This window comes from Aethalodelphis obliquidens, unplaced genomic scaffold (assembly GCF_003676395.1).
Source record: "Aethalodelphis obliquidens isolate GAN/ISIS:26980383/991018 unplaced genomic scaffold, ASM367639v1 scaffold59, whole genome shotgun sequence".
NCBI lineage: Eukaryota > Metazoa > Chordata > Mammalia > Artiodactyla > Delphinidae > Aethalodelphis > Aethalodelphis obliquidens.
Genome location: NW_020838003.1, coordinates 4,341,635 through 4,358,460, shown reverse-complemented (window position 1 = coordinate 4,358,460; position 16,826 = coordinate 4,341,635). Strand labels below are relative to the sequence as shown.

General features: G+C 39.5%; 1 protein-coding gene across 1 annotated transcript; it reads left to right on the top strand.

Moving 5' to 3' along the window:
* Positions 1-425: 425 nt before the first annotated feature.
* CXCL9 (C-X-C motif chemokine ligand 9) lies at positions 426-5,824 on the top strand. The gene is made up of 4 exons (XM_027087630.1): positions 426-1,242; positions 2,346-2,472; positions 3,743-3,827; positions 5,062-5,824. Exons 1-4 carry the CDS (start codon positions 1,077-1,079, stop codon positions 5,164-5,166), a joined length of 483 nt encoding a protein of 160 aa, XP_026943431.1. The 5' UTR covers positions 426-1,076; the 3' UTR covers positions 5,167-5,824.
* The last annotated feature ends 11,002 nt before the right edge of the window (positions 5,825-16,826 follow it).

Here is a 16,826-nt window from a genome sequence, read left to right as displayed (position 1 = left end):
TTAACCTTGAGCCGAGACAGTCTTCAGATAATGTAAACCACCGTCTGGCAACCTTCCCTTTTCTAGTCTATATAATCTGCAGCTGTAGCACAATAAAATTTGCCTTGCAACCAGCAGTAGTCTTGGTCCTGCGGACCCCATTTGTCGATGCTATTTCATGTCCTTACCCCTTCCCTTCTGGCTCTGATTGGTTTGATCTTCTTCGTTCGGCTGGTCTTCGGCAATAACTCATCGTGGTTTTGATTTGCATTTCCCTAACAATTAGTGACGTTGAACTTTTTTCATGTGCTTATTGCCCATTTGTGTATCTTCTTTAGAGGAATGTGTATTCGAGTCTGCCCATTTTTTAATCAGGTTATTTGGATTTTGTTGTTGTAGAAGTTCCATATAATATTAACTCCTTATCAGATATATGTTTTGCTCCCATTCCATAGGTTGCTTTTTCACTGTTGATTGTTTTCTTTGATACACAGAAGTTTTAAAGTTTGATGTAGTACCCATTGTCTATTTTCAACTGATCCATTATTCTATCTATTTAAAAAAATAATAATCTGTAGCAGCAATGACATAAAAAACAAAAAGAGGCTACCACAGTAGGAAATGACCTAGTCCCTGAATTAATTAAGATGCCTTTTAATGTATTTTGATTGTTTAAGATTGTTGGGTAAGCAATATAAGAAAAAATAAATGTGGCCATATATTATACATAAAGATATTCTACAAATAGTAAGAAAATTTGAAGAGTGTTTTACTTATCTGGACTTTAATATTTCCCATCTGGAAACCACATCTCCAGCCCTTCTTGTATGATGTTATTATATTCATTATATAACTTATTCTTCATCCAGGTGAGCAGCTGTTAGTGTGCTAAAGGCTGCCAGTGATGATGGTTTCACGTCTCTTATGATAAACTACCCATTTATGTGAAATGGAAAGATATAAATCATGCAGAAATTCCCTTGGATCAGAGAGTAGGGGTTCCCCCAGCACAATTAAGTTTGTGGTCAGTTTAGCTGGATCAGCTAAGACAACCAGCCAATCAGATTTTAGGAGGGAAACGGATTTCCTAAATAAATATGATTTCCAAGAGCATGTTCTCTAAAGAATTTCTCAGGCTTAGAATCAAATACAGGAGTGACTCAGTAGAACAAATACAGGAGCAACTCCATTCTACCACTATGAAGAAAAGTGGCGTTCCTCTCCTTTTGGGTATCATCTTCCTGACTCTGATTGGAGTTCAAGGTAAGGGATTCTGAGTTATATTGGGTTAGTCAAGTCAGAGATGTGAACTGCTAGAAAAGTCTCTTGATTTGCCAGTAAAGTAACTGCTTTGTGTGCATCAGAAAGTGATGTGAGTCAGTTGTTGTCAGTTATCCAAAGTTCATATCTTGGACCTGCCAAGTCAAATACAAGTCTTCTCAGTCCACGTGTGTGAATTCCTGGCACAGAGTAAGTGTTCAATAAATGTTTGTTGAACTGGGTGATGAGATGGAAGACTTTGTCTCCTAAATTATTTTTGTCACCCTGACAGTGTTTCTTGATAAGTATGTCTGTGGTTAACAAATTAAGTATCCAATAATCAGAGAGGTTGTCCCTAATCTGTTTACTAACTTCCTTTGTTATTTGGGGCAAATTAATGAACTTTTCTAGACTTCAGTTTCCTCAGCTGTAAAATGGAAATTTTATAGTTATGCTTTTTCTACCTACTATACAATGTATGGCATATAGGAAGTACTGAGTAAATGTATGTTGAATAAATGAAAAAATTAAGGAATGAAGATAGTGTATTTTAAAGAATTTTCAAAAGTTTAAAGTACTACTGAAAACCAAGGCAGTGGGAAAGATCAGGATGGTGGTGGTAATTAGTTATTGTAAGCGGAGCTTTTTGTTGAAACGAGTACCAACTCCATTTCACTAAGGTCAGATAAAAAATGGCTTTGGGAGTTGCTTGAGATACTATGGTCTGCATAGCACACACGAATTAGGTCTCTGTGTATCTGACCTGTGATAGACATTTATTGAATATTATAAAAATCCCTTTTCCTAAGGTTGTAAAATATGGTAGTTAAGAGTAATGCCTTTGGACCCAAAGAAACCTGTGCTGAGACCCTGCACTTGTCCCCTAAAAGCTGAAAGGCTTTGTTTTTTACTTAACTTCTCTGAACCTTGGATTCTTTATCTATAAACCGGAGATAACACCTACTCAAAATCTCGTGGTAATGATTAACAGACACTCAGTAAGTGATAGTAATAATCATGACTGAGTCAAATGTATCATTTGGGTGGATCACCTAAATTGAGACATTGCTCTAAATCGATGTTTTCTACCTCTCTTTCCCCCTTAGGAACTCCAACAATGAGGAATGGACGCTGTTCCTGCATCAACACCAGCCCAGGGACGATCCATTCAAAATCCTTAAAGGACCTTAAACAATTTGCCCCAAGCCCTTCTTGTGAGAAAACTGAAATCATGTAAGTAAAAACTCATCCAACACATAGGCTCCAGCAATAAGTTTAGTGTGAGTATTACCCTCAGAATACTTGCCCATTCAGACACTTAAAATGCAGATAGTTGCCCCTCCATAAATCCAGTCTACTTCTTCCTTTTCTTCTAAAACAACAAGCAATATCTGGTAGAGGTTAGGAACCAAAGATGACATGTTCATTGTAGAAAATGTTTAATGTAAATGACCCAAAAGAAGAAATTAAAAATCGTCTGTAATCCTACCATTCAGTGATAGGTAGTGTTAATCTCTCTGCATATAGTCTTCCAAATCTCCCTCATTGGCTTTGTGTGTACATATATAGACGCTATATATATATATATTTATACACACAATATATGTACCCAAAAATAAAATCATACACTACATACTGTTTCGTAATCTGCTTTTACATTAACACTATATAATGAACATTTCCTGTCAGTAAATCTTCTGTAATAACATCATTTTCTCCTAATAATGTCAATTTTAATGGCCAAATTTTATTCTATCATGTGGACGTACCATAATCTATATGACCAACACCTAAATGTAGGTTATTTCCAATTTTTTTGCTATTGAAAACAAACTGCTATTGTAGCAATATTGTGTCTTTAATTCTTTCCTATTAGTAATACCTTTCTAGAGATTAGAATTGCTAGATTAAAGGATATGCCTATTGTAAGTTTTTTGAAACCTAAATCAAGGATGATGTATAGAATGACTACTCTTATTCTTAGATTAGACAGAAATTAAAGAAAATAGTCTTTAAATTGTTCCTGGAGAGTCTGATGTAATTTTAAAAATTCAACCAGTCTGTTAATCTTGTCTTAAGAAAACATTTTATTTATGTTTTAAGTTGTTTCACTAGAAAATTTAGCAAAATTCATGCTCATTTTCATTGTTTTGGGGGAAAAGAAAGTAGATATATTGGCAACTTGTCTATTTTATATTTTCACTTAAACCTAAATAGCGTTTTCCATCATAACAGAACCAATGTTATCTTTAGATTTAACTTTCTCCTATTGCATATACCTGTTGGATTTTTTCAACTTAGAGTTATGTGCTATCCTAGAAATGTATCTAAGTCCCCTCAGTCACTTAAAAAATGAAAAGGCAGGAAAAAGACTGGAAGTCTCAGATGCTTATAGTGATGACACAAGCACATTTTTAATTGGGGAATTGAATTCTGTGGATAAGATGAAGCATTTAAATTATTAAAAGTAAAAAGAAAAATCTTGTTGCTATTTCTTTGGTAGTGCTACAATGAAGAATGGGGCTCAAACCTGTCTAAACCCAAATTCAACAGATGTGAAAGAATTGATTAAAGAGTGGGAGAAACAGGTTGGTGAAAAAAAGGAACAAAATTTTCTTTCTTTTAGAAATTAACTTTGGAAAACAAAGAATCATGTCGTCCCTTTAAGGATACGTTCTTCATTCATGTTATTGTGCTCCTATTTTTTTCGTAGAATGATGTCATCACCTTGAGGTGTAATGGTAGTCCTGCTTACAGTATCACTTGTCTATCTCTCCCACTAGAATGTGTGTTCCATGAGGGTAGGCAGCTTGTCTTTCTTATCCAATACAATAAATGCGTATTGAGTGGTAGACAGTGAGGATAGAAAGGATATAAGGTAGGGAATTCCATGGTGGTCCAGTGGTTAGGACTTGGCACTTTCACTGCCAGGGCCCGGGTTCAATCCCTGGTTGGAGAACTATCGCATGGCATAACCAAAAACAAAAAAAAAGGTAATAAGATAAAGTCCCTTCCTTCTGTAGCAAATTTGCTAACAATTAATTATAGTACAATGTGAAAAATATAAAATAAATATATGTACAAGAATCTTGAAGATAATAGAAGAAGGAGTAATTAACTTTGCCAGAGGTGAGGGGACAGGAAGAAAGGGTTAAGGAAGACTTTTTATATCAGGTGACATTTGATTTGGGTCTTGAAGGATAAGTAGTTCACCAGGAGGGTAAGGACAGCATAAAAAACCGACTAGAATCATGAGAGAGCTCACTGTGTTCCAGGAACCTCGGGTAATGTGGCTGGAGTTTGTGTGGAGGGAGTGAAGGGATTGAGATAGAAAAGTAGACCAGGAAAGGGGGAAGAATCCTGCATGGTGTGCTAAAGGGTTAAGTTTGAAGAGGGCCACAGAATATGTAGTTGGGCACTTGGTTCTGGACTCTGACAGACTAGCAGTTCTGCCACATACTAGCTGTGCAACTTTGGGCAAGTCACCCGCTCCGAGCCTCAGTCTCCTCATCTGTAAACATTGGATGATAATAGTACCAACCTCAGAAAACTATAGTTGGGACAGGTGGGTCATAAGCAAGATTGCAGTGGGGGTAGTAATGAGCCCAGAAAATGGACAGAAGAGAACCAGTCAGAAGGCTACTGCCTCCTCATCAAAGTGAGTGAAATAGAATCAAAAAGAGCCCCTCTGAGACTGAAGCAACTTTAAACTGGTTCTGAGGATAAAGAAAGACCACAGTCTGGAGAGTCCAAATATAATATAAGGAAGGAAAAAGGGTAAGATAGAGAAACATTACCCTTTTTTTTTCTGTCTCCTCACAGGTCAACCAAAAAAAAAAGCAAAAAAAAGGGAGAAAATATAAAAAAACCAAGAAAGTTCCAAAAGTTAAAAAATCTCTACATCCTCCTCAAAAGAAGACTACATGAGCTACCATTTTACCAGCAAGTATTTTGTGTTAAAAAGTTTCTTTTTAACTATACTGAAATAATTCCAAAAACGGATGGCATCTTAATACATAAGCTTGTTGATTTGAACTAGAAAATTTAAAGCATTATTTTGAAATTGTAATTAAAGGTAGAAAGTTGCTTTTAAAATCCAGCTGTGAAGAATTGTTAGAGGCTAGAGTTTGTCTTTGTTCTTCCACCTCTGACCAGCTGAATTTCATCATGCTTAAGCCCACAATCTCCGTAACGCCCACATCTGGACAAATGTCCTCACAACCGCATCCCACACACAACAGCTGCCTGTGAGAACAGCTGTAGGCTTCCCAGGACTCCAGAGAACATCCTGAGGCACACGTCAGCAGGCCCCAGCCTGGGAGCATGCTGGTAAGCGGAGCAGTTTGGAATCGAGCTGGACCTCACCAAGTTGCCATGGCCGCCAGCATCTGTATTTGAATCTGCCTGTGGGCCTCTCATACAATGCATCTGAGATATCCGTGCCGTGTATAACTGTACCATTTACATATACATGTACACTCTCTAAGCAAATAATTAAGTGCAAAGCAGTATTGACATATGTACCCTGTAGTCTGAAATATTTTCTTTGTTAAAAGACAATGCTATCAATAAATGCACCACTGATCAGAAAACAAGTCTTGATTTTTTAATGTCTCAGACATGTACCTCAACTATTGCACGTGTAACGGTAATTCTCATGTGTCCTTATTCATTTGGTTTCATCTCAAATAAAGTGTAATTGAGATAAAGACATGGAAGCTCTTTAAAGTGCTCTTTGGAGACATAAAAAAACTTCAGCATAAAATTTGACAATACCTTATAACAACATTGACTTACAAGAGTTTATGCGGTATGCAATTTATTTCCTAATCCTCAAGGGCAATGCTATTCCAATAAGAATATACCCAGGAGACCAAAAATGTCCTGACTCTTTTCCATAACCTAAAAATATATATGTTTAAATATTATAAAGCCTCAAGTAGTTATGGAGACCCAAACATAGGATAAGTTATTCCAGAGTCCAGAAAACTTGGGCTGGAGGTATGATGCAGTATGGAGTCTCTAAGAAGGTTGGGAGTGGACAGAGAATACCAGCCTTGTACGTTTGAGATACACTTGAGAGGCCAGATATGTGTGATATTTGAGCAGGTAGCAGCTGCTGATGGTGAACATGACAAAGCCCACAAGGACCTTAACCTGAGACACAGCAGTATGCTGTGGAGAGAGCTAAGATTCTGGCTTCTGAGATATCTGAGTTAAGATCAATCCCACCACTTATTAGCTGTGTGACCTTGGTTCAAGCACACTTTTTAACCTCCCTGTACACCAAGTTCCTCCTCCAGGATTGCTGTGAGGAACAGGCCCAGCATAGATCTTGGTGCATAGCAAGTCCTCAGGGTCAGTCCCAGCCTCCCCCGACCATTTACCTCTGCTGCACTTTCTTCGCAACAGAGGGTGTTTCACATCTCATACACACAGAGAAATGTTTCCAGGACTGAGAAAATAGGTTGGAGAAATGAGATCAAAAGCCTGCCTGACCAGTTCTCTGTATCTATATTTTTATACCCATAGTCCAGATCATCATTGTCTCTTTTTTTTTGGTGGTACACGGGCCTCTCACTGTTGTGGCCTCTTCCGTCGCGGAGCACAGGCTCTGGACGTGCAGGCTCAGTGGCCATGGCTCACGGGCCCAGCCGCTCCGCGGCATGTGGGATCTTCCCGGACTGGGGCACGAATCCGCGTCCCCTGCATCGGCAGGCGGACTCTCAACCACTGCGCCACCAGGGAAGCCCGGCCATTACTCTTGATTAGATGTAGTGACAGACACTGTGGATCCCAGCTTGCACTTGCTCTCCTCTGAGTTCACTTTGTCTTCATGACTGGTGGCCTTGCAACCAACAATGGTCCCAGGTCCTCCACCAGATGCTTGGAAGTGGACCTAGAGAGGCAGTAGTTACATAGAAGCAATAGCTTCCCATAGGTCCCTAGCAGTCCCAGTTTGGCAGCCGGACAGTCTTAGCTTTTTGGATTTTTCTCACGAACTCTTATGTGTATAACTGTACCAGTGCTTCTGAAGGTTTGGTCAGTGAATCTTTCTCCAGTCCCTTGACTATCCTCCCAGACTTTCATTTCCCAAGATCCTCCCTCATCTGTGTAACATCTGATTCCTATAGTAAATCCTCTAATCCCTTAATATTCAGAGCGACTCTGCTTCCCTAACTGATACACCTGTGCCCGAAGCACTCTTCTTTGCACAGCTGTTCCTGCCTCTTCATTTGAATTTCAGCTTCAATGTCACTTCACAGTCTCCTTCCCTTATCACCCTTAGTGAAATAACCATCCTCTCCCCAGACCCTGTCTGTTGTAGTGCTTTCCAAAGTGGGATGTGTACACCCTATGGGGTAGATAAAATTAGAGTATTTATAACATATTTTGTCTGAAAAATAAGAAAGAAGTGAAGATTTACTCTAAATCTGAAGTCAGCAATTGATACTGGCAGCTTCACTCAATGCATTTGTCAGGTGAGCCTGTGTCACATACAGATTTCCTGTGGAAAAAGTGAGACTTCCTTACCTGGGAGGGATTGACATGCGCCCTCATTCAGTCACTTTCTTCACTTTGCAACAATGGGTTGCCACTTATGTGGGCACAGTCCTCCATGGCTAACTCTAAACTAGAACCAGGATCATGGGGATAATAAGACAGACTGCTAACTAAGCCAATCTTGACAAAACGGGCAAGTGGCTTTAAAAGATTCCTAAGGGGACTTCCCTGGTGGTCCAGTGGTTAAGACTCCATGCTCCCAATGCTGGGGGCCCGGGGTCAATCCCTGGTCAGGGAACTAGATCCCACATGCATGCCGCAACTAAGACCTGACGCAGCCAAATAAATATTTTTAAAAAAGAAAAAGATTCCTACTAAGAAATTCATGTGGAAGATAATAATAATGCAAACAAACTAACAAAAGAATAAAACATCCATACAGGGGATGCCTGTTCCAATTTTACCTAGAAGGCACACGATTTTTAAAAATCTGGTAGCTATGGTCTGTTTCATTCTCCTTTATCAGATAAATCAATCTAACTGGGCTTCCCTGGTGGCGCAGTGGTTGAGAGTCCGCCTGCCGATGCAGGGGACACGGGTTCGTGCCCCGGTCCGGGAAGATCCCACATGCCATGGAGCGGCTAGGCCCGTGAGCCATGGCCCCGGAGCCTGTGCTCCGCAACTGGAGAGGCCACAACAGTGAGAGGCCCGTGTAATGCAAAAAAAAAAAAAAAAAAAAAATCAATCTAACTTCATCAAATCTGAAATTATCTTTTAAAAATATTTATATAGCTATTTCCTGTCCCCTACCCCACCACAAACAATAATTTTCTTGACTACAGAAAAGTTTATTCTCTTCACCACTGCATCTATAGTGTCTAGAACAGTGCCTGGTACTTTGGAAGCACTTAATAGGTATTTCTTCAGTTGATTGACATATGCTTTACCCTAAATTTTCTTTCATGTCTTTTCCAAATCAATCTGAACTACTCTTGTCATGACATCTAAACTCACCATGCTCACTTCCGCCTTCAGCTTTGCTCACCCTCTTTTATTCACCTGCTCCATTCACCTCCCACCCCCATCTAACTGATTCCCGCCTATATATGATTCAAGTCTTGCTTTTCCATCCCAGAATGCTCCCAGTCACACTGAATTCCTCTCCCTGTGACTGCCCTGTTGTAAAGTGGCCTTAACTCTTAAGAATTGTTCTCTGATTTAAAATTTAAATTATTTTGCTATACCAGAAAGCAGTTTGTATCAGAACAAATTTTATATATTAGAGCAATGGGTAATCAGTGAAAATATTAAATCTGTAAGCTATACGTTTAAATTGAAATGCCAGTGATCAGTGGTCAGTTAATTAGGAGAAAGCTATTTGAGGTTTCTTTATCCCTCCTAGGAAGATGCAAAGTTGCTTTCTTATTAGAAAGGAAGATAAAGAGAGAAACTGCAATCATAGGTGCTTTAGAATACGGTCACTCTGTTTTCTGGCCGGTATAGAGAGGATGAAATTAGGTGAGAAGGGAAAACAAGCAACCTTTCTTACATATAAGGAGTTAATTAGCTTCTAGGCAGTCACCTGAGGCATTTTGAGGCAAGTTAATTTAAAGTTCCCAGGAGAGTTTTTGATCCTACATTTTGTGTGTGTGTGTGTGTGGTACGTGGGCCTCTCACTGTTGCAGCCTCTCCCGTTGCAGAGCACAGGCTCCAGATGCGCAGGCTCAGCGGCCATGGCTCATGGGCCCAGCCACTCGGCGGCATGTGGGATCTTCCCGGACCGGGGCACGAACCCATGTCCCCTGCATCGGCAGGCGGACTCTCAACCACTGCGCCACCAGGGAAGCCCGATCCTACATTTTAAGGAAGTAAATAAATCACAAATGAGTAATCAAACCTAAGTGTGTGAATGAGAGTGTGGACTGGGGCAAATTGGTAAAAGATTACAGGGAAAGGTGTCAAGTTCTATAATACATAACTATTTGCTTTCTTTAAAAGTTTGCTATATAATGGACTTCCCTGGTGTCACAGTGCTTTACAATCCACCTGCCAATGCAGGGGACATGGGTTCAAGCCCTGGTCTGGGAAGATCCCACATGCCACAGAGCAACTAAGCCCGTGTGCCACCACTACTGAAACTTCGCTCTAGAGCCCGCGAGCCACAACTACTGAGCCCGTGAGCCACAACTACTGAGCCCACGTGCCACAACTACTGTGGCTGCACACCTAGAGCCCACGCTCTGCAACAAGAGAAGCCACCGCAATGAGAAGCCCGCGCACAATGAAGAGTAGCCCCCGCTCGCTGCAGCTAGAGAAAGCCCACGCGCAGCAATGAAGACCTGACACAGCCATAAATAAATAGATTTATTAAAAAAAGAAAAGTTTGCTATACAAATTTTAAAATCTCATCCTTTAACTATACTATTTCACTTTACTGTTTCAAGTTGACTATTTTCATAAGGAATTTTTTTGCTTAAAAAAAAGAAAAAAGTTGCTGGGACCTCTATCTTCAGGGAATGAGGCCGTGGCCTCTGCCTTCTGCGTAGAGTGTAGGACCAAGTGGGCCCAGTCACCTACCATCAGCTTTCCTTAACCATCTGAGTAGACAACCTGAGCTTCCAATAGAAGGAGGAACTAACATCAAAATCTATAAGTGTGAGAGGAGAAATGACAAAGTAAATTATTAACAGAGAGGGAAAACGTGTTGTTACTTAGAAAGAGTAATGCCAGCAATCACTTCTACAGTATTAAAAGCAGCAGAACATACCTCAAGGCAGATGTCTCTTGTTTGGAGACTTTGATTAGGGCCAGACTGGCTGGGGGTTTTTATGGAATGGAACTTAAAGCAAATGCAAGCTAAATCTCCCTGAATAGTATGGGAACAGAAATGACCTCTGGCAGCTAGGGAGGGTGTTGGGAATTCTGAAACAGCAACCTTTCTTACCAGTTTGTTTTTTAAAAAAGAGAGGCAGAAGAAGGAGATGGGAGTAAAATGCCACTGTAAAAATGACAGCAGGCTGGAGTAAAGGTATAGAAACCAGTGAGAAATTTCCTGTGGTGGGATGACCAGCTTGCTGGCTTTTCTTTTTTTATATATATAATTTTTATTGGAGTATAGTTGATTTACTTACTATAATTACTTTATTTATAGTTAATTAAATAAAAATGGAAGTTGGAACAGTATATGACTACATACCTACCAAAATGGCTAAAATTGATAAAACAGACAATATGGCTTGTCTATGACAGGGCACAGCAACAGGAACTCTCATGCACTGTTAGTGAGGACAAAAATTGCTATTCCGTTTTGGTAAAACTATTTAGAATTAACCAAAAAGATGAACATCTAAGGGATGACCAGCGTTAAAACACTGCTGTGTAACACAGTTTGTTTTTTAAAAAATTTTATTGGAGTATAGTTGATTTACAATGTTGTATTAGTTTCAGGTGTACAGCAAAGTGAATCAGTTATATATATATATACATATATCCACTCTTTTTTTTTTTTAAGATTCTTTTTCCATACTGTATAGGCCATTACAGAGTATTGAGTAGAGTTCCCTGCGCTGTATAGCAGGTTTCTACTGGTTATCTATTTTATATATAGTACTGTGTGCATGTCAATCCCAATCTCCCAGTTTATCCCTCCCTGCCTTACACATTCAGTTTTAAATGCCAGCCTGGCTGGGACTCTGAAAATATTGGGAAAGATTTTAGATTTCTAATAATTGGGGGAATTAAGTCACTTTATTTGGACATTGAAGGTAACTCCAGACAAACAGAGAACTTTGGGCTGCTTGGGTTATGTGGCAGCCATGGAGGTGTGCTGCTTGGATCACCCTTCAACAAAGAACTTGCTGCTCAGCTGCAATAAGGGTGGTTAGCTGACCACATCCAACAGCAGCACCTTGGACTCACCCCAGATATTGAGACCATGCTCTTACTGGGCAGCCTCCAGCCAATGACTGAGTATAGAAGAAATACTAGGGCCTGGTCATTTCTGCCCAGATGGGCAGTCTTTCATCAGGAGCTCCCCACTGGATTGACTAAAACTTTGACAGATCTGTATCCAAGTCTGAGGCAGTCTCTGCTCAATTCTGCTTCCTCCCACTTTTATTTTTATAAAGGGTCCCACCAATAAACCTCTTGCACATCTGATTCTGTCTCAGTGCCTGCTTCCCAGAGAGCCCAAATGACACAGGTTACATATAATATACTTTTTATTTTAATCAATAAGTATTAGCTGCTATTATCTTTATGGTTATCTCCTATAACCCCAAACACAGACTTTTAACACTGGGAGAAACCTTCCAGATTGAAGGACAACCAAGAGCTTCAAAACCAAGAGACTGGAAGATATTTCTGATCCTGCCACTCATGAGCCATGTAGCCTTTTTAAAAAAATTTTTTTTCCTTTCTTTTGGCGGCTCCTTGTAGCATGCAGGATCTTAGTTCCCCGACCAGGGATCGAGCCCATGCCCCATGCAGTGGGATCGGGGAGTCCTAACCACTGGACCACCAGGGAATTTCCAATGGGCTGTGTAGCCTTAAGTCTCATGGCCTCTTCTTCATCTGCAAACTGAAGCATGAGAGACTATGACCTCTAAGGTTTCTCTAAGGGCTCCCCAAACATTATCCCTTTTCAGCTTTCTGCCCAGTACACCACAGTTTTTGCTAATTGGATACCTTAACTTGACCACCTTTTACAATGATGTTCCCTGTACTCCTTTAAATATACTTGTATTTTAAGATAAACTGTCATGGGGAACTAGTTTAGGACTGCCGAAATGTGAGAAGCCCACTTCTCCAGTCTTAGATTATTTTGATAACATGAGATGGAAATTAGAAGACTCCAAAAAGGTTTCGTTCTTTCTTTATTCCCTATCAAGAGCAATGCCAAGTAATGTCCAGGTAGTTCTCACATTGCTCTATCTTTCTGCCTGCAGGTGGGATTTTCCAATTGTCCAATTACCCCTGTGGGTCCCTCAGGTTGGGGATAGCCAAAAGCAGGGATGTTATTCCTTTTGTAACTGAGTCTCTGAGGATATAACCAGGAGAACGTTTCAGGGGAGGAGAGAGAGGTGGTCTTACCACTTTTATTTATTTCCTGAAATAAATAAGATCCTTGAGGTTGTAGATCCTCGAGGACATCCCTCCACAACTTTCACGTCATTTGGGTTACAGAGGAACAGATTTCTTCCTAAAAATTTATAGAAAATTTTTTAAAAAGCAAGCAAGCATGATTTATAAGCAAAGAAAGAAACAGGGAATTTACACACATTACGTGTTCTCTCCCCTTATTGTAACTTGTCTTTTGAAAAAGGACCCCAAAATCTTATAGCTTGCTTAAAAACTTTAAAAATACCATCCACAGCCTACCCTATTTCCCATGAAATAGAAAAATTATGTAGTAGTATCAGGAGATTTGGGGCCCCAAGAGGGAAAATTTCTTAATCAGTGAAAATCAGGAACACCCAAAGTCAATCACATTAATAGTCTTACACAATCTAAATTAATCCAGCAGTAACAGTAGATTTTTACAGAATAAGGCAGTGAACAGCATCAGGTTCAGCTGGCACACCCAAGAAACCTGGCGAAAGGATAAAAGCAAGTCTTTGTTTCTGTTACCCATTATGAGATTAAATGGTGCTACAATGTGCAGTGGTCTACCTACAAAGGAGCTGGTTATCTCCTCTCTATTCACAAAATCATTCGCTCAAAGCCAACTGAAATCATGCTTTCAGGTTTTAAGTGTAACCACACAGAAGATATAAACCATTAGCTGGTTCTTGAGAAACATTTTGACTTTAAGAACTTGGCTACGGTGGTTTAAGAGAAAAAAATCCAAGAAAGTTGATGGAAGTAGTCCCTATTGAATCTGGGGTTGATAGATTTGTCCAAAGGCCGACCCAGTAGTCCTCACTGTCCGCAAGGAGGAAAGGGTAGATGGAATTATGGATAAACTCACAATAAAGCTGGAAAAAGAGGAGGGAAAAGAAAGAACAATAAAAAAATTAAAAGAACCAATGAAAATATGAAAGCTAAAATTTCTTCCAATACCCGTTTCCTGCTGAGTTTGTATGTAGTCATTTTGTCAAATGGTATAATTTTCTTGTTAAAAAGAAAAGCATGAGCTCCCTCCAGTGGTTAATCTAACAATTAAAAAAAATTTTAATTAGAAAAGAACGGACACATGCCTTTCTTTTCTGAACACAGTCACCATCATTGGTTTCTAATGAGAGAGACAATAACTAGAATTCACGTGTTAGTCACTCACTGATTTTGAGACAAATTTTGTCTGTGGATAGCTAAGATATTTTAAATTCTTTAATAAATCACACAATTGAAGAATTGGAAGACTAGAAATTGTTTATTCATTCCTTCAACAAATATTAACTGATGACCTACTATGTGCCATGCATTGCTCCAAGTGTTGAGTATAGAGCAGTGAACAAGAAAAGGGACTTATTAAACTCATATTCTAGCGCAGAAAGACAGACAACAAACAATTAAGCTAGTGAATACATATTATGCCAGAGGCTTACAAGGGTAATGGAAGAAATAAAGCAGGAAGTGTGGGGTGGGAGGCAGGATGGGAGGTCAGGCAAAGCCTCCCTAATAAGATGTCACTTGAGCAGAGAGCAGGAAAGTGAGTGAGCAAGATGTGTGGTGCTTAAGACAGAGGAGACAGAAGGTATGAAGGCCCTGAGGCTTGACATGTTGAGGGAAGCTACGAGGCCGTTTTCCTGGGCAGAGTGGACAAAGGGAGGGGAGCCCAGAGAGGTAAGGTGGGGTCCGTTTATAAACGGTCTTCTGTGCTCCTGAAGGACTTTAGCTTTAAATCTGAGAGAGAAGGGAAGCTGGAGGAGTAACTGGATCTATTTAAGGATCCCTCTGGCCACCACTACAAGAAAATACACAACAGGGGCAAGGGAAGGAGCAGAGAGACCACTTAAAGGCCAATTACCAAATCTGTTTCTAGAAGGAGGGAGAGACCAACTGTATCCAATGCTGCAGGTAAGTTAAAGAATGAAAACTGACCACTGGACTTAGCAACATCAAGGTGATTGGTGATCTTGATAAAAACAGTTTCAGTGGAATGATGGAAGCAAAAGACTAACTGGCATTTCTTAAAAAGTTAAATGTAAACCTATCATGTGATCTAGCCGTTCCACCCCTAGGCATTTACCAAGAGAAAAGGAAACATATATCCATAGAAAGACTTGAACGCAAGTATTGATAGCCCCAAACTGGACACAACCCAAATATTCAACAACAGGTAAACAGATAAACAAATTGCAATATATCCGTATGATGGAATACTACTCAAAAATAAAAGGGGCAAACGATTGATACTCACAACATGGATGAATTTTTAAATAATTATAAGTGAAAGAAGTCTGACACAAAAGAATAGATACTGTATGATTCCATTTGTATAAAATTTCTGCAAGTGCAAACTTATCTGTGGTGACAGAAAGCAGATGTGTGTTTGTCTACGGATGGTGCAGCACAAGGAAACTTGGGGATAATGGATATATTCATTACCCTGATTGTGATGATGATTTCATGGTTGCATACATGTATCAAAACTCATCAAATTGTACACTTTGTGGCCAGTTTCTTATACATTAATACCTTAATAAAGCTATAAAATAAATAAATACATTAGCATAAAAAATAAAGGGTGGAACCTCATGTGGAAGCAGAGGTCCTGGTCTTAGCTAGGTTCAGGAATTTTCCATCCTATTTTGATGTGTATTTAGAAAATATAAGCAGCACATCAAACCCATCACTCCCAGATATTATTGCTTTGGATAAGGTTAAATGAATAGTGTATACTTAAGCATCAATTTGAAGAAAGATTCGGTTGATCATCATGTGAATCGTACATCCACGTGGCAGTATAATAAAGTTATGAGGTTGGCATGAGAATTGGCTTTGTTCAACACTCTCATTTTATAAAGAAGGAAGGATTTCCTAAGGAATGCCACAAAGTTCTCTTAAATAAATGATACTAATAAACTCTTACGGAGATTACTACCTGTCCCAATTGAGTTCTTGTTTATTTATTCCCTGTGTATCCTCTCGTCAAAACTGTACACATCCTTCAAGACATCTCAAATACATCATCCATCCTCATGAAGCCTTTCCTTATTCCTCAAAACACACATGACCTCTCCTTCCTTTAGTCAGAGCCTTATTGTACCCAGCAAAGACTTGCCTGTAGTACTATCCATCTCACTAAGTTCTGACCAAGGAGATAGATGCAGAAGTATTATACATTATTGTTCGGGGGGAGTTCCCTGGTGGCCTAGTGGTTAGGATTCCAGTCTTTCACTGCCGTGGCCCGGTTTCAGTCCCTGGTTGGGGAATTGAGATCCTGCAAGGTGTGTGAGTGACTCAGCCAAAAAAAAAAAAAAGAAGTACTATATTGTTTGGAAATTTTGTAGGGCTAGTTCAGCTGGGAGGTGTGCCATTTTGCCCTTCCCCACCTTCCTCTTTCCTACTAATGTAGTTGGAATAAGATTTAATGGCTCAAGACTGGTGCTCAAGCTGCTGTCTAGACTATTACCAAAAAGGCACCCCAAGTAGAGATATAAGTCAAAAGAGTGTGCTTCTTATGCAAACAATTTAAAATAGTCCTCTAGACTAGGCTCCTTCAAATAAGAAATTTTTAACTCATCTGAACCCAGATATTATGATCCATTTTATAATAATAGGTTCTCTTTTGCAAAGTTATAAAGGATAGTTTCTTTTCTAGAATAATGCACTTTAGGTTAAAAATCATTTGGGGGTCAGAAAAAGATGGAAAGTTCCTTTGCCAATTCAAGACTAAATACAGAAATGAATATGGAGTTTTCTTGGTGTTGATCTAACATACATTAAACATATGTACATTGCATTGCATATAATATAGCCATTATTTAACATCTAAAAAATTCATATTTAGTTAGCCACTCTCAGCCTTAGTTTTCTCATCTATCAAAAAAAAAAAAAAACCCTGCTTCAGGGTGTTTGGGGGGTAAAATGAGCAGACCCATATGCCCTCCTTAGATCAGGACTGCATAACCTCACTCGAC